Raw genomic sequence first — 26,454 nt, 5'->3', positions numbered from 1 at the left:
GGATAGCTATTTGATGAATTATGCCCAAACTTCACATACCTATCATTTGATTTAACAAGTGAACAAGAATTTACATTGTATACTGTGCATTTTTGTTCTATGTATTTTTCAGATAGCTTAGCCACTCAAAGTACTTCTGAGCATATGTGTTCTAATAACAATAGAAACTTTCATCGTCCCTCTGGCAGTGTAAACGAAATTAGATAGGAGCTAAACAAACCCAGAAAACATGTAGCTAGCAAGCTGTGTACTCCACTACACTGATCCATCTCTTTGCTTTTCTGGTGAATCTCATCCCTGCTCCTGTTTAGGCCTCAGTAGAGCAAAACACTGAAGTGCATGCTTAAGTACTGTTGGAGTCAGATTCACTTACTCCCAGTGGAAATTAAGCATGCCCTTAAGTGTTTTGCTGACTCAGGGCCTCAGATTTTAAGCATCTTGGAGCAGGGGCAAGCTCTTAATCCTTGACTGTTGGGAAGGCACGTAGTGCGTGGTTGGCACTTTGTAAATAATACTCCAGCTTTTGAGTTGGGGCCAACTATCAATCTTAAGGCTGCACCAAGGCCACATAAGCGTCCCGCCACATTGCTGATCACTGTCTCTGATATCCCGCTCATAAATGCTGCAGCCATTTAGGGTTAATTTTGCATTATATTGCAAAATGTTTAAGATATTTAAATGATGACTGTCTTCCTTTATTTATTTATTTTTGTTCTTTTCCCTTCTGTCATCTTCCACATGGCTAGACTCTCCCTCAATCTCTCTGCTTCCTTCCTCCTTATCACCTTAAACATTCCTTCATTTTTTCTTCTAACTAGAGATCAGTCTTATGCAAATGTTGAATCTCTCCAGAACTAGGGGTGCTGGAACAATTTTTATAGTGGGGGTGGTGAGAGCCATAGAACCAAACTGCTGTATATAATAGAATCCACTTCAAGCCATGGGTTGTGGCTAGGTTTGCCAACCCTCCAGGATTGTCCTGGAGTCTCCAGGAATTAAAGGTGGTCATGCGATGAAACCTCCAGGAATATGTCCAACCAAAATTGACAACCCTAGATGTGGCAGCACCCCCAGCCCCTCTAGTTCCAGCACCTATGCCCAAAACTCAGTGCTGTTGTGAACTTGGGTTTTGAACTTGTCCTTTCCCTTCCCTAACCCAACATTTAATCATTCCCTTCTGTCCAGCCCTTCTCCATTGCTTCAGTCCACTTGTAATGTCCTGGCAAGTGGGTTTGTCTGTGTATCATCATACTCTGTTCCAGTGGTCCCCAAACTTTTTACCTCGCGCCCTGCCTTATCCCTGTCTGCACCCCACCCCTGGAGCGGGGCCCTGGCTCAGGCGGGGGGTGGGGCAGACAGGAGTAAGGGGGCTGAGACTGGGTCCACGGTGGGGGTGGGGCTGGGAGTGGAGCCTCAGCCGAGCCTGGGGACCAGGTCCCCAGGGCAGGAGTGGAGCTGTGTAGTGCTCCCTTCCCACCCCCTGTGGGGGCTAGCTCGGGCCCCAGCCATTCCCCTCTGAATGTTCCTCTGCGCCCCCCTAGGGGGGCACACACCCCAGTTTGGGGACCTCTGCTCTATTAAGTAGCTTGTTTATCCATGGTGATAACCTACAAAGGGATATGGGGCGAGATCCACAATTGATGGAACATAGCTCCACTGAAATCAGGGAGGGTCTGGCGCATGATATCTAATGCTAGTGACAGCTAAAGATGATCTGTGCGTAGTTGAAATTGTAACAGTCTGAGATTTTTGAGTCTGATCCTGGTTTATTACCATGAACTCTATATAGCCATAGAAAACCTGCACAGTGTGCTTAGCAAATAGGAAAAAAGAGTGGGGATGAGATGAACTGGCTGAAATATGGTAAGTGGGTAGTAGGGAAAATATAAAGAGGGTGAGATGAGGACAGAAGTTTAATATTTAAGCTCCATGAGATGGCTCTTTTCTATTAATAATTCAGTTAATCAATTGGTAACTGAAAGAAACTAAGAAATAATCACCCTTTCTCTGTAAAATTTTCCTATCCCTATTTGAAAGAATAGTGTGCATGAAGGTAAAAAGAATCTGTTTTACAAAAGAAAATGTAGTTCTCGTCAGTTCTCCATAAAAAAGTTGATTTTTTTTTTTTGGTTAATAACTAAAAGCAATAAGGAAGTTAGCTCACGTGGCATAATTCTTAGTAGGTAATCCACACTAATTAAATCAGACAAATAATCCTATTATAAAATTCATCTAGTTGTATTTTTTAATACTCGGTGCCATTTAGGTTCTTGATATTAATATAATTGTCTTTTACATTAGAAATACCAAGGTTGTAATTTATTCCATTTTTCCCTGCAGGACTCTGACATTAATGATGTGAACTGGACTATCACCATGCTTAAATGACATACAGACCATGCCTAGATCAGAAAAATTGTCTGTTTTAAAAACTATTTAGTTAAAATGTTTTTAAACATGACCAATTTTCCTAGTTTAGACAGAGCCTTGCAGATTAAACTGAATTGAAAGGTGTATAGATCCCCTTTTCTTATTGCTCTGGCCTGACTAGTCTTTTTAAAGAGTTTAGAAATGTGGGCAGAAAACAGCAAAATTAGGTTGTTTAAAAAGAGCTAACAAATCTGGAGGAAAGTAATCCAAAACATAGATAATGGGAGGGAGAAGACTAGAGAAGCAATGGGCCTGGGGACAGTATTTAGATTCAGATCTAGATTAGTTTATAGGCTGAAGTTTGGAGATTGGATTAGAGGTTGAAACAGAGAGATGATTTTAGTTGGGATGGCTCTAAAATTTAGTGATAGGTTCTGATGAGACTTCATATCAAAATGGTGGCATTTTGGAGCCAACATTCTTGGGCTGAAATCTCATCATGATTCAGCCTCATTTGAATCAGAGCTAGAAGCAGTTTGGGATCAGACCAGGAACCAAAATCATAGGGGTAGGTTCAGATAGCCAAACCCTTCTGAAAGGTTAAGTAGTATAGGGTTTCTGGTTTTGGCCCATCTCTAAGTGACCTAGCAGTGATAGTAGACCATAAATTAGCTGTGTATTGGAAACGTGGGAGAGTGGCAAAAAAAGGCCAAGGCAGTTCTGTTGAGACTATGTTTTGAATATTGCTTTGAGTTCTGGGCTCCATAATACCAAAACCATATTGGACATTGGAGGGAATTCAGGGAAAAGCAACAAAAATTACTAGGGGAGCTGTAAGGATTCTTATAAGAAAAGAATTAAAAGTGCCAAATAGGCACAGCTTGGTTAATGGGAGGCCAGGGTGACCACTGCAAATACCTGAAGTATGAAAACACCAAGATAAAGAAGAGTTTGCCCTGGAAAAATCTCAGGAGAACATACTGTGGGGAATAATCCTACACTGGCAGCGAAATGGACTAGCTAACCTAGTAGGTTATGTTCCATTTCTGACTGTGCTTGGTCTGTAGATCACCTCCTCTAAGCACTCCTCCCATGGCCTGATAAGAGGGTTACTTTTAGATTTTTCTGTGGAAACTCTCCAGCAAGAGTAAGTAGCTCCTGCTTGAATCTTGCACGTTAAATTACACGTATAAGCTCCTCTAGGCTACGGAAGGGCCCTTTCAGAAATAGAGTGTCCCATTTGTATTTGAGGAGGCATTATATGTAGCGTAGCTAGCAATAACTTTACATTTTGAACTGGACAGGATGTATTAGACATCCTTGAATCTCTGTTTCTGGCCCTTCCCACCAGAGCTCCATTGTACAAGAATACAGATAAACCTTGGGCAGAATGTGTAGAAAGTTCTGGGTCCTGGATCTGCCTGCTGGATGGGATGTGTGCTAATGCACATGCCTTTGTCACTCAAAGTAAGAGTAATCGGAGCCTCCCTCCACCTGTTACTGCCTAGATAGGTAATTGTATCCTCACGACGGGCAGCAGCTCACCTGGCTTGGTGGGGAGAACTGTTGCAAAATAAAACGCTCTTACTTGTAAATTGTTACAACCAACCCGTTTCTGTTATTCAATGGGGAAACCAGCCCTCGTCACCACTTCCCAGACCAAACATAGATTAGATGCGGAGCTGATGTTGGGGCCCAATGCAATGAGGATGCTTTCCATAATTTAGTAACAACAACAGAAGCAAAAAATATCTAGCCATCCTATGGTGAAGGAACATTATTTTCTGAAGGATTTAGAAGTGACGGATATCGAAACCCTATATGGAGGGTAAAAACATGCTTACTGGCTGCTTGTCCTTGTAATCCGAAGAGCACTGTGCCAGCCCTATTGTAATTCTGTGAGGTAGACATTGTCCACTAGGAATTGGATTGATGCAACCAACTCGTTTTGAATGGACACTGGTGCCGGGCTGTGTGTAGAAGTCTGCAGTGCCCCTGCTACATTGTGCTTAGCTGCAGTTGGTGCCATTGTAATGCCAACAGACCCCGGTCGTCGGCATCGAACCAGGGGCCTCTGGAGTTTAGTGCATGAGCCTCTACCGCATGAGCTAAAAGCCAACTGGCTGTTAGCTAAGGCTGTAGAGCATATTCATTAATTGCGCTCTCTTAAGTGGTCTCAGTGCCACTGGCTGGGACAGAACACCGCACCCAGGAGGTGTGTGGGTTACATACTTCCCCTAGCTGAGAAAGCGCGTTCCAAGCTTCAGAGACTTCCCAGTTGAAATCCCAGATGAGCCCCAACTTGTAATGCTGACAGACCCCAGTTGTTGGTAGGTGGGATCGAACCGGGGACCTCTGGATCTTAGTGTTTAAGCCTCTACTGCATGAGCTAAAAGCCAACTGCCTCTTAGCTAAGGCTGTAGAGCAGACTCATTTAACTCTCTAAGTGGTCTTGGTGTCACAAGATGGGACAGAACACTGCACCCAGGCAGTGTGTGGGTTACACCATCACTTTCATAAGCATGGAAACGTAAATATAAATAACAGAGCTGTTGCCTGTTACAGGCATTAAGAAGGAATAAGTTAAACAAGATATTGGTGTCAGCAGTAACTGTGCATATGAATCATGCTAATGCGGTTTTATCATAGATATTTTATTTATAAACATCTTTGTGAAGGGAGTGTGGTATAGTAGTTACGTATATTGCAGTTAGTGCCCAGGAACTTCGGTCACAGACCATGACCGCATTGTGCTAGGCGCTCTACAAACACAGAACAAAAAGATGATCCATGCCCCAAAGAGGTCACATCATAGGATTAGGCCTCTGTCTTCGGGGGACACCAGGTTCTATTTCTGGTTCCATTATTGACTTTGTGTTCTTTAACCACAAGATGCACTGAGGCATAGTATCTGTAAAATGGGCATAAACCGTAATAAACGTGTATGTGCTTACCACTACCCTCCACTGGATGGAATCTGAAGGGCCCAACTGTGTTTCATGGGGTCTACTGCTAACAGCTAATGAAGAAACACCTTTTGCTTAAATGGTGGGGGTCTGTGTTTTTTGAAGCAGGAGGTTCAGCTCTAAACCTTCTGTGGGGCTACAGGTTTTATTATATTTAGCAACTGCAAAAGAGAGATTTTTTGGGTTTATGCATCTTAAAATGCTTTGATATCTTCGGATGCATGACACTATATACGAAGTATAAGTTATTGCAGTAGAATCTCACTAATTACTGGAAGACCTAATGAATATGACTAGTACCTTACTGTGTAAACTTCACAAGTCAATCCAGCAACGTGGTGTGTTTGGGTAGATCCCAGTTTCTGTGTAAACTTCCATTGACTTTAATGGGGCTCCATCCACCTGCAGAATTGGGGTATAAGTGAACAATACAATAAAAGGCAAGATAATGTATCACCAAATGTACTTTGCTTGCTGACTGTGACAATTGTAGTTGAGTTTTTAATTATTTATTGATTAGGATTCTTAATGCACTAGTAAATGATCTATACAGTACACTTAGGAAAAGTAATGAAGTTTTAGTAATATGAGACTTCACTGCGGCATTCGGGTATTATATCTTAGCTTGTTCTTCCCCTCCCACCTCCCAGCAGATATTTTTGTGTATATGTGGATTATAAATTGTGCATATTGGTGCAGTTCCACTAGAATCAGATAGAATATCATAGTAAACATATATAGTTAATGCTGTAGCAGCAAGGACAGATTCTTAAAAGCTAAATTGGAGGAAACCCTAGCATATTTTAGAGTCACTTTAGCTTTGTTTATCATCTTCCATAAAATGCTGTTAGGATATTAATGCTGTGACAGTTGAAGGAATAATCGTTGCAAACTCAAAGAATTTAGATGCACAGTTTTTAATGAGTTTGTCTCCATTGACTCTAAATTAGCTTCTCCTTTTTCAGTTGGCGGATCCCTAAATTTGCTGCTATTCTTGTTGTCTTCTAATCCAGTTGCTGTGAAGTTTTGTAGATTTTGTGCAAATCTCACTTTATATTGGAACATTCGTGATTCTTTCTTTTGTCTAGCTCAAAAGCCATGAGACTTAAGGAAACAATATTAAGCTAAAGCGATTGATATGATTTGTCAGTATAACAACCCTCAGTATGGCATTGATTAGAAACATGCATCCTGAACCTATAAGCACTTGTAACTGAGTGCTGTGCTTGCTCCCTTGACTGTTTCCTTTGCCTTCAGTGAGACTACTGCCAGTAGGAAGCACCGTATTCAGTAGGGTAACTCACTGGCAGAGATGTCACATCCCTCTCTAAGGGCTGGCCACTAGAGGACAACAGCCTAATACTGTTACCAGCAAGTGGAGTTATATTCATTTAACTCAAATGACAATGGCTGTACTGTGAGGCTAAAAGTCCCATTTTCAGAACCTGCTGCAGACCCATGCAAGGAGTCATTACATTTCCAGGATCAACCTATAATCTCCATATGCTCAGCGCTAGATTCAGTGCAGGGTGGTGCTGGGATGTGTTAATTATGCCTCCTTGCATCAGCCTTGCCCTGTGCCCTGAAGCAGCGCTGCTGCTCTCTTCTCTCATGCTTTTAAATCTACTGTGAATTCCATAGGAGCCCTGCCAGCGAAGTGGCGGAGAGACCACACTGAATCCAGGCATCCCTCTCAGCGCTGATTGAGCCAGCTCCCAGCCAACACCACCCAGCCTTTGGGCACTGCCGTTCCCCTGTGCACCCCTTTCCCAGTGGGCAGGAAGCTACATCTGCTTTCCACTGTCACAACATCCCCTTGCCTCGCAGACTTTCCACCTCAACCTCTTCTTGCCCCACTTAGACTTTTTTCCCTCACGGACTCTGTGCTGGGACTGAATGTAAACCCTCAGATTATAACACATTCCGGCTGCACTTCAAATGCCTGTTTATCAGTCTGATATGTTGTTAAATAGATCGAAACTATGGTTACACAAACAATCGTGGCTAATGTGTTTTTTAGTGTTGAAAACTGCATGCCTCCCTGTGAAATTTATACTTTTGGGGATGGAATTAAATGAGTTAAATAAGGGGGGGAGGGATAGCTCAGTGGTTTGAGCATTAGCCTGCTAAACCCAGGGTTGTGAGTTCAATCCTTGAGGGGGCCATTTGGGGATCTGGGGCAAAAATTGGGGACTGGCCCTGCTTTGAGCGGGGGGTTGGACTAGATGATCTCCTGAGGTCCCTTCCAACCCTGATATTCTATGATTCTATGAATGAGTGCTCATGAAAGATGCCTACCATGGAAAGTGAAGTCTACTGTTATCAGAGCAGGTACATTATTGGCAGCTTTAGTGCAGGTTTCCCAAGACTTGGGTTCCATATCCTCTTACCCACCCCCTCGCTGTCTGGTCCACCATGCATTCCGTGATATCGTTAGCCAGTGTTCCATCTTCATGGCAAGATGTTCATCTTATACTCGCACAGCTAAAATAACGATTGTCAAATTACAGTTTGTCTAAAAATAATAAAAACTTGAACAGAGGGCTCAGGGTTAATGGTCACTGGTTTGAAACTGGTCCGGGTTGGTAGTGACTGAAAGACTTTTAAACTCTCATGGTTCATTGATCCGTGTGAAATGCTGGCACAAGCTGAGTTCTAGTGAACAAGGTCCACTCAACATTTAGCATCAGTGTTGGAAGTCTCAACAAGGATGCTAAGTGCTGAAAAAGAATAGAGACTAATAACCTTTTTGTTGTTGTTAAAGGTGGTGTCCCCATTTCAAGGCTGAAGCATTTTGGATCAGACTCTTTATCTTGGTTATGCCATGGGAATTCAAAGTGACTCCGTTGTAGTCAATGGAGTTACTCCAGGTTTAGACCAGTTTGAGATCCAGAGGGAAGCTTGAGTCTAATCTGACCTTTGTGGCCCAGGCCCATCCTCTGAACAGATTCCTTGCAGCAGAAAGCTAGTTCATAATGCAGTTGCCTATGGCGCAGTTTCTGCTTATATGCAATTTGAATTATTGCTAAGTACCCCACAAATGTTCTTTTTATTTATTGTACGTGTGGTTTAATATGTTAAGCACTCCCACCACTATCACCTTCTACATTCTGGGGCAGGGGGAGTGAGACTTGGGTGAGGGATGAAGATTTTATTGAGCGGGAGGCTGGGGGGCGAGAGAGAGAGAGATTGTGTGTGTGTGTGTTTCTGCTGCCAGTTCTGGCTCCCCTCTCTACTCTGACTTTTGCAGCTGAAAGTTGAAACCCTACCCTGCCATTCTGTGAGCTCAAGCAGAACGAAAGCCAAGGGAGAGTTTCAAGTGTGGTAGCAAAAGAGGAGCCTGCGAACGGCAGCAATAAAGTGAGCTTGCTTGGTCTGGCGTAGAACTGGCATGGTAACAGCAGTTCCCCCTTCCCTGAAATGCTGAGGATTATTTGCTGAGTGAGATCATTTAAATTAGAAACACTTGGCTCCATCTGAGTGTCCTTTTGGGTTATGTCTATAAACAGAACGTATCGCTGAGATGAGTTTCTAGTAAAACTAAGAATACGTTTATTAAAAAAAGAACAGAGATTTAAGGAATACTAAGCAAAGATAATAAACACAGAAAATGATTACAGATAAAACAAAAAGTATAACATGCTTTCTAGTGACTAGAACTTAACAGGCTGCAGTCCTTATCTAAGGCAGATTCTCACCCAAAGCCACCCCTCTGTGTCACCAAACCATGTGGCTGCGGATGTGCCATTCATGGATACAAATGTTGCTTTTCCTTTTTTTCCCCTCAGTGATGGATAACCACAATGTCTTTTTTCCCCTTCTTCTCATAGTCCAGTAAACCTTCGAAAAGTATTCTTACTGTTTATTCCCCAGAGTGTTGGCACCATGTCCCCTTTCTCATCCCTTTGTTAATTTTCTTTTTCTGTTGACTGAAGATGCAAATATAATTCCCATGGTCTGTGGCTTACCCTGCTTCATTACGCTCAATACCCAGGCAGACAATCATTCCTTTGTCTGGGGCAAACTTGTTCACCAACCTATCTGCTTTCCCGGTGTGAGCATATTTTTAGTGCATACCTACAACTTGTAATTGTTGCTGTCAAGGTTCCCTCCCCACTCTGAACTTTGGGTTACAGATGTGGGGACCTGCATGAAAGACCCCCGAAACTTATTTCTACCAGCTTACGTTAAAACTTCCCCAAGGCACAAATCCTTCCTTGTCCTTGGATGGGTACTGCTGCCACCACCAAGTGAGTTAAGATTCAGGAAAAGGACCCCTTGGAGTTCCTGTTTCCCTAAAATATCCCTTCACCCCCTTTCCTGGGGAGGCTTGAGAATTACCAACCAAATAGGTAAACCAGATTCTTAAAAAATAGAACTTTATTATAAAGAAAAAAAAAAAGTAAAAGAAGCATCTCTGTAAAATCAGTATGGAAGGTAACTTTACAGGGTAATCAGATTCAAAACACAGAGGATTCCCCTCTAGGCAAAACTTTAAAGTTACAAAAAAACAGGGATAAACCGCCCTCTTAGCACAGGGAAAATTCACAAGCTAAAACAAAAGATAATCTAACGCCTTTCCTTGCTTTACTTACAATTTTTGTAATCCTAGATCTTAATTCAGGCAGGGTTTTAAGAGATGGTTTTTCCTGCCCCTGGTCCCTCTCTGGCTCCGAGAGAACCCCCACAAAAAGACAAAGCAAAAACCTTCCCCCACAGACTTGAAAGTATCTCCATATTGGTCCTTTTGGTAATTGGTCCTTTTGGTGAGGTGCCAACCAGGTTATTTGGGCTTCTTAACCCTTTACAGGTAAAGGAGGGATTTTATGCTACCCTGAGCTGTATGTTTATGACAGTTGCCCATACATATATCATGCAGTGATTATAGTGGCCAGTACGATTTAAGAAAAGGAGTACTTCATAGGATATCAGGGTTGGAAGGGACCTCAGGAGATCATCTAGTCCAACCCCCTGCTCAAAGCAGGACCAATCCCCAAGTTTTGCCTTAGATCCCTAAATGGCCCCCTCAGGGATTGAACTCACAACCCTGAGTTTAGCAGGCCAATGCTCAAACCACTGAGTCAAGTCCTTCTGGGTTTTGTCCCTTTCCCGGGCCAGGAGGTCACCTGATTCCTTTGTTCTCCAACCCTTTAGCTATTACCTTGCAGGGGGGAAGGGCCCAGGCCATCAGTTGCCAGGAGACAGAGTGTCGGCCATTTATGTACACTGGCCCTTTGCTCTGCAACAATTACACCCCCTTATCCCATCACCTAGAGACTTAAGAAATGCATAGGGGAAACTGAGGCACTCCTACGGTATTAGGAGGAAACATTAAGAACAGTCCCACTTCGTCACACTGGGTAACCCACAGAATCAAGCCCTTAATACAGTACATGACCTACTGTGCCATAGTTACAAAGCTTGACCTCAAAAGTTAGAAATCAGGGGATAAAACATCTTTCTTTACGTAGAAAACCAGCCTTTAACTCTACATTTTTTAGTAGAAGCTCATGGATTCAGCATATTTTTTATTGAAAAGTTTTGTGATAGTTTTTGTATAAATTTGGATTTCATTTTAAACAGGTTTATTTTTCATATTCATTTTTATAATTTAAATGAAATAAAAAAATCTGATTAAAATGTTTTTGATCATCAATTTTTATCCACCCTGCAGTGAAATAGTCATCAATGTTGAAACTAATAGTATAATTACTGGCATCCAAGTTAGCAACATTGAAATGGATAAACCAGTTCACACTTCAAAGCTGTTGTTTCAGGATCTCTGAAAATATCTCTGCACCAGTTACCCTTGTATCACACTTTGAAGGTTTTCTTTGCAAATGTAACAGCTAGAGCAGAGGTTCTCAAACTGTGGTCCACGAACGTGCCTGGGCAGCTGCACACGAGAGAAGGAAGGGCCACCCACCTAATTAGTGGAGTTGTGCAGGCATGGCTCCACTAATTAGGTGCCTGGACCCTGGAGAAGACACACATGTAAGGTGAGGTGGTGGCCTTGGGGGGGGAATAGGCAGTAGGTGGGAGGAGGCAGTGGGGTGAAAAGAGGGGGTGGGAGGAATTTGGGATGTGCAGGGCGGTGGTGGCCAGAGAAGGAGGCGACTTTCCCCAGCTCCAGGGCTGCAGTTGCCAGGGAAAGATGGCCCTCCTTCCCAGCCTAAGCTCTGTGGCAGGGGAGAGACCCCCCACTTCCCAGCCCAAGCTTGGGGGCTGCCATGGCAGGGGAGAGAGGGCACTTCCATCACATTAGAAAGGTAAGACTACTGATATTAAAATGAGGTGTGCTTTTATTTGTAGAACAAACAAAGTTTATCATGAAGGTTTTTTTTTTTATATACAGCACTTTTATCCAAAGCGCTTTGCATAGTTAGCTAACAGTACAAACCACATTCGGAGATATCATTAAGTGGTCCGTTGAGATCCTCAGCAATTTTCAAGCGGTCCATAGGAGGGGGAAAAAAAAAAGTTTGAGAACCACTGAGCTCGAGACTTACTCTTTTTTTAAAATGAAAGCTGAGATTCTAGAGACCTGTCTGTGCCCTCCTGCCATAGCAGACAGTCCTTTGCACAATGCACATTTTGGGAAAACACTGCATTAGACTACGAGCACAAAATGTTCCTAGAACAAGACAGTAAGGCCCAGATTGCCAATAGTATTTAGGTGACTAACTTCCATTGATTTCAGTGGCAGTTAGGGTCCTAAATACCTTTGAGAAGCTAGGCTTAAATGTCCATCTAACTTTCAACATAACCTCAAGCGAATATTCTGGGTCTCATTAGTCTGATCAGGTCTACTTTGGTAAGTGACCAAAACTCATAGCACCATAAAATGCATCCAGTGAGGGAATGCTGTAGTCTACCTTCAGTGTAGAATAGGGTTCAACAAAGTATAGAAAGGGGAGGATTTACCTTCTGCCAGAGGGGAGTTTTGGAAATGTATCTTTTCCTGAGTTTTGTTGAAGATCAGTTTATATCATCATCATGAGTAAAGCATTGCACCTGAAAGTTTACCAAGGACCAGCAAACCCACATGGCCATGAAGGCTTTGGCAATCCGATAGGAAACTATGTCAACAAGAAAATACCAATGATTTCAGCAAAAGCAGTGGAGTGGAAGGAAACCCAAACCACCACCAACAGCAACCAGCAAAACAGTCTACTGTGCACGCCGCCCCCACCCCCCCCGACCCGGACTGAGATTCAGGCCAAAGGTTCTCCATTTTACATATGCCAAGCTACCGCCTTAGGGAGATTGTCTATTTTAGACATTTCTGATGAGGCTGAGGGTGGATCCTGCTCAAGGGGAGGGGCTGATTCTTCTGTTGAGATGTTTTTGGATGGCTTGGCCAACCTCCATCTTTGCTATTTAACATTCGGCATTTCCATGGGTCTCAGCAACGTGGGAGCCGAGAGCCTTGTAACCTAGCTTCACAAGCAGGCCTGGGGAGGCGGGGAACCATCGCCCCCACCCCGTCACAGCCGGAGAACTGAGGAACAGGACCGAGGGAATGACTTGCCCACGATCGCCCAGGGCTGACAGAGTGACTCGCCCCTGGTTGCACGGCCTGCGGCACAGCTGGGAAAGGAGCCCAGGGCTCCCCAGGCCCAGTCCAGAGCCCGCGCCACCACCCTGCCCTTCCTCCCGCCATAGCGGAGGACAAGACTTGTGCCGTGCGGCCCCGGGGCCAGATGGGCGCACGCTGGCGTTAGCCGGTCGCCCGGCGGCTTCTAGCCAGGCTGGGGGCCGCGCTCCCTGCCCCGCTGCAGGGGCCGAGGCAGGGGATGGGACGGGACGCGGGGTGTCGGCAGAGGTGCCCAAGCGGCCCCCCTGTGGCGAGGGAGCCGGAGCCCCGGCCTAACTGTCCCTTCCTCCGCCTCGCCTCAGTGCCTCCCCTTGTGGCACCTTAGAGACTAACAAATTTATTTGAGCATAAGCTTTCGTGAGCTACAGCTCACTGCATCCAATGCAAGTTTTCATTTGATACCTTACACAACATTCTTTACAGATAAATATTATGACAGCTATGTGTTGGGTGTAGTGAGTTTGTCAGGCTAAGAGTTGGCTGACACGGAGAAGTAAACCACCGAAAGATCCCCTCTGTCACATGGAGCTATGGCTGGAATGGAAAAGCACTCTGACCAGTCTGTCAATGGCATTTTGGAGAAATAAAGATTGTCTCTGCATCCGATGAAGTGAGCTGTAGCTCACGAAAGCTTATGCTCAAATAAATTTGTTAGTGTCTAAGGTGCCACAAGTACTCCTTTTCTTTCTGATATGAAGGATACCTCTGCTATCTGTCCAGCCTTGAGGGACTTGTAGGTACCCTACTGAAGTCCTATAGTATAAGCACCTAACATAGTATTCAAATACTTCCGTGATGGGAGCCATACAAATACGTATGTTAATTCGAAGGAGAGAATTTAATGGTGTTGAGTAACCAATGGGTTTTGGTTAGTGTAACAACGGCTATCGATGTGCGGACATCATGGCAGTCAGCAGGGATTGAACCTAGGCCTTTATGAGAGAAAGAGAGATAATTAGGATCCTCTAATAAAGTGAGGTGATCATGTGCACTAATGCAATGTACCACATAAGGGGCATGGAGAGGGGTGGTGCCAGCCGCTTCCCGGTGTTGGGTAGCTGAGCTGGGAGGGCTGCGCTATACATATTAATCCCTCCCCCCCCTCCCCCCCCACCACACCTCAACACAAGGCCTTTTTAACTCTGAGCACTGGGTTCAGAGCTGGGGAGGGGTTGGCTGGGGCTTCTGCTGCTAGTCGCAGCTGGGCGCCGGGGAGGGCTGACACATCCTCTTCCCCTGCACAGGCTGCTCCTGAGGCCAGGTCAGACTAGGGTTAGCATGTCTGAAATATAAAAACATCGACACCTTTCCCACCCCCCACAAGGCAAGCCAGCCGCAGTCCCAACCACAACACATCTCTGCAACACCCTGCCCCCTTCAGCAGCCACTTATAGTATCTGAGAGATGACACATGTAGATAAGATTGATAACATCATTTTCTTACTTAAACTGCAGAAGAGCGCACACTGCAGCATGCTGGACACAGAAACTTTTACCTTTAGATATCCCAGTGTATTGTGGTGATAATGCAAATCTTTAGACCCACATAAAAAAACCAAACCTGGCAGATTAACTTATTTTTCTGGCACCTGGCAAAGCCATAAAAAAACTGGCGAGGCCTGTCAAATACAGGCCCGGGGTAACCCTAAGGTCAGACCGACTGCAGGAAGTTCCCGCCCCACTCCCACTTCCTGCCCCTGTCGCTCCCCAGTCACGGGGAGAGGGTCACTATATGGGGAACTCCCACCCCCCATTCTCCCAGGGTGCCATTTTCCCTAAGTCTGGCCCTGGACATCGTCAACATTCAGAGCTGGGTGACTGGAGAGCACAGAAGTAAGGGTGGCAGTGCCATACCATGCCATCCTTACTTCGGCGTAACATCTGACCTTTGTGTGGGAAGGAATGACTATGGGGGGGGGGCCTAAGGAAAATTTTGGGGTAGCTATAGCCCCTACAAGCCCCTCCTAGCACTGCCCCGGGCAGGGACCTTGCTATATAGAGTCTAAGGCTGGAAGGCATCCTTGTGGTGGTCGTCTGGCTTCCTGCGTAATACGGGCCATAGAACTTCACCCAGTTATTCCTGCATCAAGACCAATAGCTTGTGGTTAAACTAGAGCATGTTTTTAAAAGACATTCCGTCTTGATTTAAAGATTCAAAGTGGAAGAGACTCAGCCATTGCAACACCTTCCCAAGGGATTTGGTGAATTACCTTTTAGCGCTATATAAATAATAAAACTAGCATTGGAGGAAAACTGCAACCAGTAGCTATAACCTAACAGAGGGGGGCGCGCACCACAGTTCGTGTAACGGAGAAAGAGTTCACCGTTTTTAGAATGGTGCAAGAGAGAGTTAAGGGCGAGGGATGGTGAAACACAACTTCCATTGATTTCTACTTTGCTAGAATTTTCATTAAAATGTCTAATCCTGTTGCCCATTCCCATCTTCCGACAGACAGAGGCTAGGGACACCATCCCTGCCCATCCTGGCTAATAGCCATTGATGGACCTATCCTCCATGAACTTATCTAGTTCTTTTTTGAACCCTGTTATAGTCTTGGCCTTCACAACAGCCTCTGGCAAGGAGTTCCACAGGTTGACTGTGCATTGTGTGAAGAAATACCTCCTTTTGTTTGTTTTAAACCTGCTGCCTATTAATTTCATTGGGTGACCCCTAGTTCATGTGTTTTGAATCTCCTCTACTTATAGCATCCCAGCACCGTATGTGTCACAGCAGTACAATGTTTGCCCCTGTCCCTCCCCTTCTTAGTTGTGGGAACAATTGGTCTTATAAGGAAGAAGGAGACTTTAATGTGTGTGTACTCGTTTACTAGGATCAGTTATACTGCTGTGGATCAGAGTAGAACAGGAATGTTGACACAGAGGTAAATGCATAACCGGGCTGATCGTAATCAGCGTAACAGTTAAGACTTCTTTGTTTTGGTATCTGGTCAAGATGACCAGTAGTTGTGGTAACAGTGGAAAACCAGTGCTTCAGCAGCAATTAAAATTTTGTACTTGCTGAGAGAATAACTGCTGAGCTAATCTCTTTTTTTAGTATGGTTTATTTCATCTAGAAGTTATAGTAAGTAATTCTCAGCTATTGTCTTCCCAGAGTGCCTGAATTATAGATTTCAGAGGAGCCGCCGTGTGAGTCTGTATCCGCAAAAAGAAAAGGAGGCTTTTTGGCACCTTAGAGACTAACAAATTTATCTGAGCACAAGCTTTCATGAGCTACAGCTCACTTCATCGGATGCATTATAGATGGCTCTTTTGAGTTTCATGTTGACTCCAGCAATCCGTATGGACTGGACGTAGTTATGTTTATGGCATCTACTTTAGGGCAGGTTTCAGCTGTAATACTGATTTTTCCCTAATTGCTTTCTCTTTAGCTATTAGTTTTGCTAAAGGAAAATACTACAAGAAAATATAATCCAGCTTGATGTTCAATGGTGGGAACATCAAATTAAAATGACTTGGCTTTCCAAAGGAAAACATTATTTGCATATCATAAATGTTTAGTGTAGAATTTTTATTAGATGGTCTTATTTTGTTTTTAATTAGGATAAAGCTGTTACTTTTTATTTATGTTAGAATAGAGCCTAGAGAGGCTCCATTTGAGATCAGAGCTACATTGTGCTAGGCCCTGTAGACATACATAGTAAGAGACAGACCTTGACCCATATAGCATATAAGTTTTAAAACTAGAGGTAAGGTCCAAACCAAACTCCCAGATCCAGACACCTCCAAAGTTTAGGAAAGTTCCTCTCCAGATGTGAACTTTGTGGTTTGGGCCCATATCTGCTTAAAACAAACTGGGAGAAATTACAAATCTGTCTAGGTAATTTTAGATATAGGGTTTTTGGAAACCATTCTTATGCATCTGTTAAGGGTAAAATTCTGCTCTTAGGACGAACAGCATATCAAATGTGTGTTGGAGAGATGATCTGTTGGATCACCTCCTTTCCCATTCATAATTATTCATGTGGATAGGACATATACATTCAGTGAGTGCATTTATATTGGGCCACTGGGATCACTTACTTTGGCTGATAGCTGATTTGAAAAGGTAAAAAGAGATTTCAGGAGTACAGATACTAACTGTATTCTGGATTCATTGCGGACAAAAGTTTCTTACTATTCTTAGTATATACCACAGTGTATTTCCAAGACCTGCTGTGTGATTGAACTATATGGTTCTTTTGAAATGTAATGCTCCAGAGTGACCACAGAAACAATAGCTTTAGACAATGGAGATGCCCTTGTAGTAGTGACTGTGGGATTTGGTCTGCGTGCTGGCATTTTAATATATGGGAATTGAGCAAATTGTATCTATATCTAAGGGCTGGTCTCCACTGGCACTTTACAGCGCTGCAACTTTCTTGCTCTGGGGTGTGAAAAAACACACCCCTGAGTGCTGCAACTTTCAGTGCTGTAAAGTGCCAGTGTAGACAGTGCACCAGTGCTGGGAGCCGCGCCCCTCGTGGAGGTGGGTTTTTTTTATAGCGTTGGGAGAGCTCTCTCCCAGCGCTATGCCGTGACTACACAGCCGTGTTAACCTTGCAAGTGAAGACATGCTCTGAGATGCATCCCTTATCTAACTTCAGATGAAAGGTTCGTTTGCTGGGTAATTACATTTCCATTGTTAGTCCTGTCATTGAAATATAAAATCCGTTTCTTGTGGAGTGTTCTGCCATTGCAAACAGAAGAATCATAGTGTTGTGAAAAGTAAGGGAAATTAGGTTGATTGATGTTACTTTGACTGGCTTTTGCAATCTTGATTGCTTAGAGCAGAGATTATTCAGTGACTCACTTTGGTGTAATGGAGCTCTGACAACTGTGGTGGTTTGCTGAAAGCAAGTACTTGCTGGTGCTACTGGAATTCAAGCAGAATACAAATAAAACTGCTCCTTTATGTTTAAAGATGGAAAGGGCAGTGAGTTGGCTACAGATTATCATGGTAAGAAAATAATTTACATAGACGCTGCTCTTTGATGGGAGAATGCCACCTTCCAGTACCTTCAGAATAACTCTGGCATGGATCAGTGTTCACATCGCACTCCCTGCCAGTACCCAGCCCGGGCCAGGGAACAGGGCTGGTGTAATGACTACGCGAACTAGGCAGCTGCCTAGGGCGCCAAGATTTGGGGCGCCAAAAAGCGGTGCCCCCCCAATTTTTTTTTTTACACTATTGCTGGAAAACAAATTAATAAAGAAAAGAGAAACGTTGTTGAACTTGCGTTTTAACTTGTTGTTCTCTCGTACATTACAGCTATAGCCTACGTCAGCTCTGCGTTGCGGGCACAGGTGTACTGCTTCACTACGGTACAAAGTGGCAAGGACGTCATTTTTTATCTCGCGCACGGCCGTTCCCCGTTCTGACAGGCTGTTTATAGTGCTAAGTTGACTAGTTTACTAGTTTTCGGAGGTTGTCGACTGAGGCCAAATCAGATGTCAAGAATTATAACATTCAAAAACCAGTCGGAGAACACTTCAATCTCTCTGGTCACTCGATTTCTGATCTCAAAGTGACTATCCTTCAACAAAAAAACTTCGAAAACAGACTCCAACGAGAGACTGCTGAATTGGAATTAATTTGCAAATTGGATACAATTAACTTAGGCTTGAATAGAGACTGGGAATGGTTGAGTTATTATAAAAAGTAACCTATTTCCCCTTGTTTATTCCTCCGCCCCCCCTTCCCCCCCCCCCCCCCCCCCAGTTCCTCAGACGTTCTTGTTAAACCCTGGATTTGTGCTGGAAATGGCCCACCTTGATTATCATACACATTGTAAGGAGAGTGATCACTTTAGATAAGCTATTACCAGCAGGAGAGTAGGGTGGGGGGAGAGAAAACCTTTTGTAGTGATAAACACCCATTTTTTCATGGTTTGTGTGTATAAAAACATCTTCTGTATTTTCCACAGTATGCATCCGATGAAGTGAGCTGTAGCTCACGAAAGCTTATGCTCAAATAAATTCGTTAGTCTCTAAGGTGCCACAAGTACTCCTTTTCTTTTTGCGAATACAGACTAACACGGCTGTTACTCTGAAACCTATTTTCGTTGAGTTGTTTCAGATCTAAGACTCTGGCAATTGCTGCTGCATCAGTTCGCTAATACTTTGTGTCAATTGTGTGTGTATGTTCAGTATTTGAGTGTATATGTTTATCCTGTGTGAATATGCATGTGTAGGTTGTTGAAATTTGTCATATTGATATTGTCAGTTGTTGTATAACGGAGTATCCGCCATTCTAATTTTATAAATTTTATTAATAACAGTAATTGGGTATTCTAAAGGTAGAATAAAATGAAGGGGATTTTGATATGAAAGAATGAAGGAAGGAAGTATACATGACTAAAAAGGGTGTATTTCCGATTACAATCAACATTGCTTAATTTTAAGGAAAAGTCATCTTGATCTCTTAATCAATGTTTACATCAAACAGCTGATGAAATTCAAATAGTGACTCATAGTTAATAAGTGACATGTGTTCTCTATCCTTTACTTTTAATAGTGAACAAGAAAAAGAACTGATAGGAATAAAATTTCATTTTTTTCGTTTTCAGTTGATGCAGCCTCATGGCAAATAGAGAAAAAAGCTGAATGTGTATTAATTCTAATGAACAATGCCACATTATGCAGTATTCATTTCTGAAAGTTTATAATAAGCGATGCTCCGGGGGGAGGGAGGGTGCAAGGTGGAAGTTTCGCTTAGGGTGCAAAATATCATTGCACCGGCCCTGCCAGGGAAGTTAATGCTCCAACCAGCAGACCAAATTTGGCAATGAATCCTGGTCACCTGCCACCTGAGGCACGAAGAAAATGCAAATCGGGATACTCCACTCGAGGCTCCTACCTATCCTGCAAAACCTGAGCTTAGTGGGATGTTGACAATAATGTACGTTTAGAATCTCTGTCCCATTGACAGTGTTCTGTATTTTAATCTTTGGACTTCAGAATATGTGAGTTTTCTTTCTGTTTCAGGCAAGTAAACATCCCAGGCTGATGTCCCAAAGTTCTGTGAAAACACCACCTCAGGTGTATGCATATGGAACGTGGCTGCTAGGACTGGGCTGCTGGAACTTGCAGGGCTTTCCAAGGAAGTTCCTGGAGAAGCCATGGAAGAGACTGGGGCCTTCAATCCTGAAACAAACGCCATAAACCTGTGGCTTGGAGTGTTTCCCCCTTTCCCCCTCCAAATGTTGTGGGGAGGAAGGAGGCTGACCATACACATTCTGTGCACTGGTTGGGGGAGCAGGGGAAGTGTAGATTTTAATACAATCCTAGATGTTGTGTGGGGCAATCCCGAGGAAGGGTTTGGGTGGCTTGAATGGGAGGAGGAATCCAGTGTATGTTGCCTAGGTGAGAGCTGCAAATCTGAGTTCTCAAATAGGTGTGAAAAACTGGTATCCACTGGTGAGAAATGTCGCTTTTGGGGGGGCGTGTGTAAAGTGAGTGAGCATTTTCTGATCACCCGAGTTTCCCCTATTTAATAAAATAGCTGAAACTGGCACTCCTGTAGCCCCTTCCATTTGAGGATCTTAAAGTGCTTCCATCTACCAGTGAGGAAGGGGGTATTATCCCGATTTTATAGATGAGGAAACTGAAGCACATGTAGATAAAGTGACCTCTCCAGGGTTTCACAGCAGGTGAGTGGCTGAACTGTCTCCTCGTCTGGGGCATTAGCCACAAGCCCTTTCCCCATTTTTATCTAAATGGTTCTCTCCTCTCTTTCCCTCTCTTCACCACTGTCTCCCTCCTTTTCACCCAATGATCCTTTCTCCTCACTGTATCCACCAGCCCTGTCCCCAGAGCTCTCCTCAGTTTCCTTCCCTATTTCTTGTGGTCACCCTCTGGTCCTGCGTCCCTTCCAACATGGCAGGAGATGGGTGAGTGAAGGGATCAGCTGGTGTTCACTGCCTCTTTTTTCTCGCTGTTTCCTGGCAGTGTGCTGCAGTAAGGCACAGCAAGGGAGAGGGAGTCAGTGGGGAGGTAGGTATTTTTGCCTGGCTGCTTACCAGGCCAAGTACTAGTTCCTAGTAGCCAGGAGGCTGATTAGCAGCTCATCTGGGTCCAACTGAAACAGAGAAAGGAACAAGCACAGGCTGCCAGGCAGTCACTAAAGAAGCCCTGTGTTCATTGCCCTCACACACCTATGATCAGGAGGAAGCAAGTTACTAGGAGGCTGCTAGACAAAGATAGCAGCAGAAAGAGAGATAAATAGCCTCATACTTGTCCAATGCCACTCCTCGGGAGCGAGTCACTTTTGTCACTGCTGCCTCTTTCCCCTCATCCCAGGTCAGGAAGTGTTGAGGGGGAATGATCAAGCTTTGACAAAAGTGACTATAGCTCCCGAGGAGTGGCATTGGGCAAGTATGAGGCTATTTATCTCTCTTTCTGCTGCTATCTTTGTCTAGCAGCCTCCTAGTAACTTGCTTCCTCCTGATCATAGGTGTGTGAGGGCAATGAACACAGGGCTTCTTTAGTGACTGCCTGGCAGCCTGTGCTTGTTCCTTTCTCTGTTTCAGTTGGATCCAGATGAGCTGCTAATTTTATAGGCACCAGAGATGCTGCTGTACGCTAGACAGCTCAGTATAAGCGTGGTCTCGGGTGTTTTCATGTCAAACAGGATCTTTACCCACCAAAGGCTGTCAGAGTTACTGGTGCGTTTTCGTTTGTGCCAAAAGAAATCCCCCAAACTTCTTATGCAGCTCCTGGTCTCTGCATCTCCAGCTGTCAGCTTTGTTTTTGCTCTTGCTCATTTTCACACTGGGGAATGGCATGGGGCTGATGGCCAGTGACCTGAATAATGGAGGAGGCAGGAGGTAGATGCCAGAACACGCCCAGACAAGTGGAAAGCTGAATAGCCCCACCTGGCTGCCAAAAATTACCCTCTGACATTCAAACCAATGTCCCAAATGAGAATCTTTAAACAAATTTCATTTCTAGGAGCAATGACTCCAGACAGGCTTGTGTGGAGTCACCGCTTCTAAGTTAAACATGTTAGGTGAGGTGTAATAACCTGCCTTTGCTGTGGTTTGGCTTTCTTAGGTTCCAAATACTGGGTGCCATCAGCACCCAGAAGTCTCATTGAATCCAGTGGCCCAAGGTGTCTCCATTTTAACTGTCCAGCAGGAGGTACTCAAAATCAATGGCCACTCTGGGAAACTTAGGTCTAGGGCCTGATTTGCAGAGGTGCGGAGCATCTGTATCTCTGGAAATTAGGACCTTAGGGACTCTCTTGAATGTGTCGCTCAAGCTCTGCTGTGACTGCCAGACTAATCAGTGAAGTTCTGCTTTGATACAATAACTCCTCACTTAGTCGTCCTGGTTAACGTTGTTTCGTTGTTACGTTGCTGATCCATTAGAGAACGTGCTCATTTGAAGTTGCGCAAGGCTCCCTTATAACGTCGTTTGGCAGCCGCCTGGTTTGTCCACTGCTTGCAGGAAGAGCAGCCCGTTGGAGCGAGCTGGGCGGGACTCGGAACCAGGGTGGACCGGCAGCCCCCCCGTCAGCTCCCCTAAGTTCCCTGTGTGGCAGCTGCCCAGCAGGCTATCAATTGCTGGCAGTTCAGCTGTTCCTCCCCCCACTGCCGTGTGCTGCTCCTGTCCTCTGCCTTGGAGCTGCTCCAGGGAGCCTCCTGCTTGCTGGGGGGGAGGAAGGGGGAGGAGGGCTAATGTCAGGGTGTCCCCCTCACTCCTGCTCCTGCCCTGCCGCTTACCCCTTCTCCATATAGAGCAGGGTGGGGACATGACAGGGCTCAGGACGGAGGGAGCTTCCTGGCAGCAGCTTCTGTTTCAACTTGCTGATCTACTTAAAAAGGCAGTGTACTTAGAGTGGGGTCAGCGTCGCATCTCTCTCTCTCTCTCTCACACATGCGGTGTGTGTCTCTGTCTGCTATACTGTCTCCCCTTCCTCCATTCCTGCTGCCTTGTAAACTGTGAGGCTACATTAACAACAATGGGTTAACCCTTGAGGGCTCAGATGAGTGCTAGTTCATCATTCAACAGTAAGGCATTCCCTGGGAAATATCCCACCCTCTGACTTCAGCACCTCGATCAAGCTTCACAATCATCATCGCTGTGTACCCGTATTAAATTGTTTGTTTAAAACTTATACTCTGTGTGTGTGTGTAATATAATATATATATATGTATGTATATAAATATATAATATAGTCTTTTGTCTGGTGAAAAAAATTTCCCTGGAACCAACCCCCCCCCCCATTTACATTAATTCTTATGGGGAAATTGGATTCGTTTAGCATTGTTTCGCTTAAACTCGCATTTTTTCAGGAACATAACTACAACGTTAAGCGAGGGGTTATTGTACTTTAAAGCCCCCTGCTGGAATGTGGCCTTCTTACGCTATGCCCTATAGCTTATGCTGGCATAATTTATGTTGATCAGAGGTGTGAATAAGCCACCCCCCAGAGCGATGTAAGTTACACCTACATAAGTGCTGGAGTGGGCAGCCTACGTCGGTGGGAGTGCTTCTCCCGCCAACGACACAGCTACCCTGCTCGCAGGGGTTGGAGTGACTCAGCCGACGGGAGAGCTCTCTCCCATTGGTGCAGAATGTTTGTACCCTCAGTGCTACAGCAGCACCACTGTAAGCTCTGTAGTGTAGCTGTCGCCTCAGGCTGGGTTGCAATCGCTGTGTCCCTGCATAGATTCACCTGCCGGAGCAGCTCGGAGATTTGGAAGTTGTAAATTAACTTTGCTCTGATTTTACTGTATCACTTTTTGGAGCTGGGCTTTTCTTAGTGACAGAACCTGCTACCAAATAAAAGGACTCAAATCAGGAGGTGGTTTTTTGGTTTTTGTTTTTTGTTTTTAATTGTTTGTGAAATTTGGAAAGTTATCTGGTTATTCTGAGGAATAGGGTTGGTTTGTTTTACAGCTAGAGTTGGTCAGAAATTGTTTGAATTTTTAATGAAAAATTTCAACATTTTTCAACAAGTTGTATGTGCAGTTGGGCTGTATAAAGCTCTCACTTGGTGAGAGGAATGAGTTAATTGTGCTGCTAATGGGTTATTCTGCAAGTACAGTAGCTTCTTTGTTTAAATCTGCACTTTAAGGATGATTTACATGAAGAGTTACTGTGTGCGTGTGGAGGATCCAGTGTTTTTTTTACCAGCTCAATGAAATGAAATACCCCTAAAAGGCCGTGCATGATGTCAGTAACTCTGAAAGAACCTTTAAACTTTGTCTTTGTATGGGAAATAATTATGACCGGATTAAGAGTTGTGGTCCAAGGGCCAAATCCTGATTGCTAGTGAATAAATGGGATTTTGGCACCACTTCAGTGGGACCGTGCATTGGCCCCCATAAGAAATTTTTTATGCAAGTTTGTTATCTGCAGGTAATTAACATAAACTAAAAGACAGAGCTGATGCACAATTTATTTGAAGCATCAATTTGCTACTGTAATTAAAAAAAAATGCACAAAAGTGATTATTTCTTTTTCCTGGTCCTAGTAACAGCTTCTTTTGCTGAAGATGTCTAATAATGGTGTGGAAGCCGAAGACAAGCCTCCAGCCCCTCCAATGAGAAATACCAGCACTATGATTGGATCTGGAAGCAAAGACACTGGGACTTTAAATCATGGCTCAAAACCTTTGCCTCCCAACCCTGAAGAAAAGAAAAAGAGAGACCGATTTTACCGATCTATATTGCCAGGAGATAAAAGTACAGTATTTTAATCTTTACTATAGTTTCCTCTTTGCATGTTGCTGGGGAATGATGTTAATGATTCTTTAGAATTTAGAGGATGGTTCACAAGGTCTAATAGTTCACATAAATTTTTTGGCCATGCTGGGAATAAGGACTGCCTGTGGTGACTAGCTGGGTATCTGCTTTCCTAATAATTAATGCCATTACTCTCACAAACTTGCCATTCCTTCTCTTAGTCTGTTGGTTGATAAAGTGTGTGTGTGTGTGTGTGTGTGTGTGTGTGTGTGTGTTTCTGTGAGATCTGTGATTACAGTGTCTTTGTCCCTGACAACTGGGAATGTCCCTGTTCTCAGGGCCTGTCACAGCTGCCTTTCCAAAGTTCAGTGAGGTTTGTTTGTAGGTTTTTGGGGGCTTTTTTTGGTCTTGGTTTTTGCAACCACTGCAGATGGGCCTTCTGAAGGAGCCCTGCTGGCCTTCTGCAATGGTGAAACTGAAAGCAGGCTGGAAGAGTGCAAGCATGCCTAAAAGACCATTTCTTACCAGTCCTGTCACATGTTGCTATGTGAGCCATAGCCCTGAAGAGCTTAATGTCTAAGATGAGTCTTTCTCAGCCTATCTTATTTCAGAATTTTGGAACCGACATTGTCCACTGCTAAAAATAATCTATCCCTATAACTTCTTGCCCATTAACTTGTATTGAATGAATTCCTTCAGCTATAATAAGGAATATAACAGGCAAGATGGGAATAAGGGACAGAACTGATGTACTGTACATGCAATTTTAATTTCTTCCATTAGTATATTTTGAAGGTTGTACATTTATCACATGAATCAATGATGCAAGAAATTCTCTAGTCCTTAATTTGTGCTGCTTCCTTTTATATCTCTGTTTAATCTGTTTGTAAGGAACCCATCTCTGTGATATTTTTATATCCCTTTTTCAGTCTCTTTCTAAGGATTCATAGTGTCCATCGCCATGGTAGTTGGGTGCTAAATAAATAATATCTTTCTCTAATTTTTGTATCTACATTTTCAGCTGTTTCAATAAGGAGTCAGGCTCCTAAATCCTTGCTAGAAGGAAAAGACTAATCCTAGTTCTGTGGCCTAAGAGTAACTTAATTGCTGTTTATACTAGTTAACCTGCTCTGGGAAGCAGACAGTCAGTTTCATATCTATTACAGTGCCATTCTCCAGTAGGGGTGTAGGTATGTTAAGGATGCACGATGCCATTAAACATGAATGCAAAGCACTTGGTTAAAAGTGAGTCAGTTCACATGCTGTTAGGTGAAAATAGGCCTTGGCTGTCATAACACGTCTGTAACTTTTCCCTAACCCCCCTTTACCTGTCATGCTCTCAAATGTTAATAAAACATCTACTTATTTTTTTTTTTTTTAAACTGGCCCAGGTTTCTCTCTCCCACTGTGTATACAATGGTAAGTACAGTGTTTGGTGTCTCAGCACCAGATACATAGTTTTTTTCTACCAACAGGCGACGACAAGGTAATGGAGCCTTTTGAGGTTATGTAACTTGTTCCAAAGGAGCTTTCCAGATCTGAGTCCTGCGTAGTTTTTGTCTCTAGCAGATAGAAAAGCACTCTTGCTATTGGCTGTTGCAGGCTTGTTTGCTGACCACTATCTGCGTACTTCCCATAAAAGGGCTACGCTACCAGGTCTGTTTCTACACTGACATGATTGTTTCCTTCCCCACCAAAACTGGGAGCTAAAGAGGAGGAGTGCCATAATGTGATGCTTCAGCAGCTCTGGGTTTTCTTTGCATCGAGGGTGTGATCCAGCTCCAATTTGAAGTCCGTGAGCAGACCACCATTGATGTCAGAGGATGTTGGC

At 44.0% G+C, this 26,454-nt stretch overlaps 1 protein-coding gene across 6 annotated transcripts in view; it reads left to right on the top strand.

Moving 5' to 3' along the window:
* PAK1 (p21 (RAC1) activated kinase 1) overlaps positions 1–26,454 on the top strand; it is a 110,977-nt gene that overhangs the window by 37,873 nt on the left and 46,650 nt on the right. For 3 of the 6 annotated variants that reach the window (XM_037885239.2, XM_037885161.2, XM_037885316.2), the window contains one exon: positions 24,413–24,623. In XM_037885239.2, coding sequence (XP_037741167.1) covers positions 24,434–24,623 — 190 coding nt within the window. In that variant the 5' untranslated portion in view covers positions 24,413–24,433. Of the gene's footprint in view, positions 1–23,619; positions 23,639–23,719; positions 23,741–24,412; positions 24,624–26,454 lie in introns of those variants that run through there. The other 3 variants (XM_037885432.2, XM_037885377.2, XM_037885493.2) reach the window with 3 other exon arrangements.

This window comes from Chelonia mydas, chromosome 1, assembly GCF_015237465.2.
Source record: "Chelonia mydas isolate rCheMyd1 chromosome 1, rCheMyd1.pri.v2, whole genome shotgun sequence".
Classification (NCBI taxonomy): Eukaryota; Metazoa; Chordata; order Testudines; family Cheloniidae; genus Chelonia; species Chelonia mydas.
The sequence above is the reverse complement of the archived record's forward strand: the minus strand, read 5'-3'. Positions and strand labels throughout refer to the sequence as shown.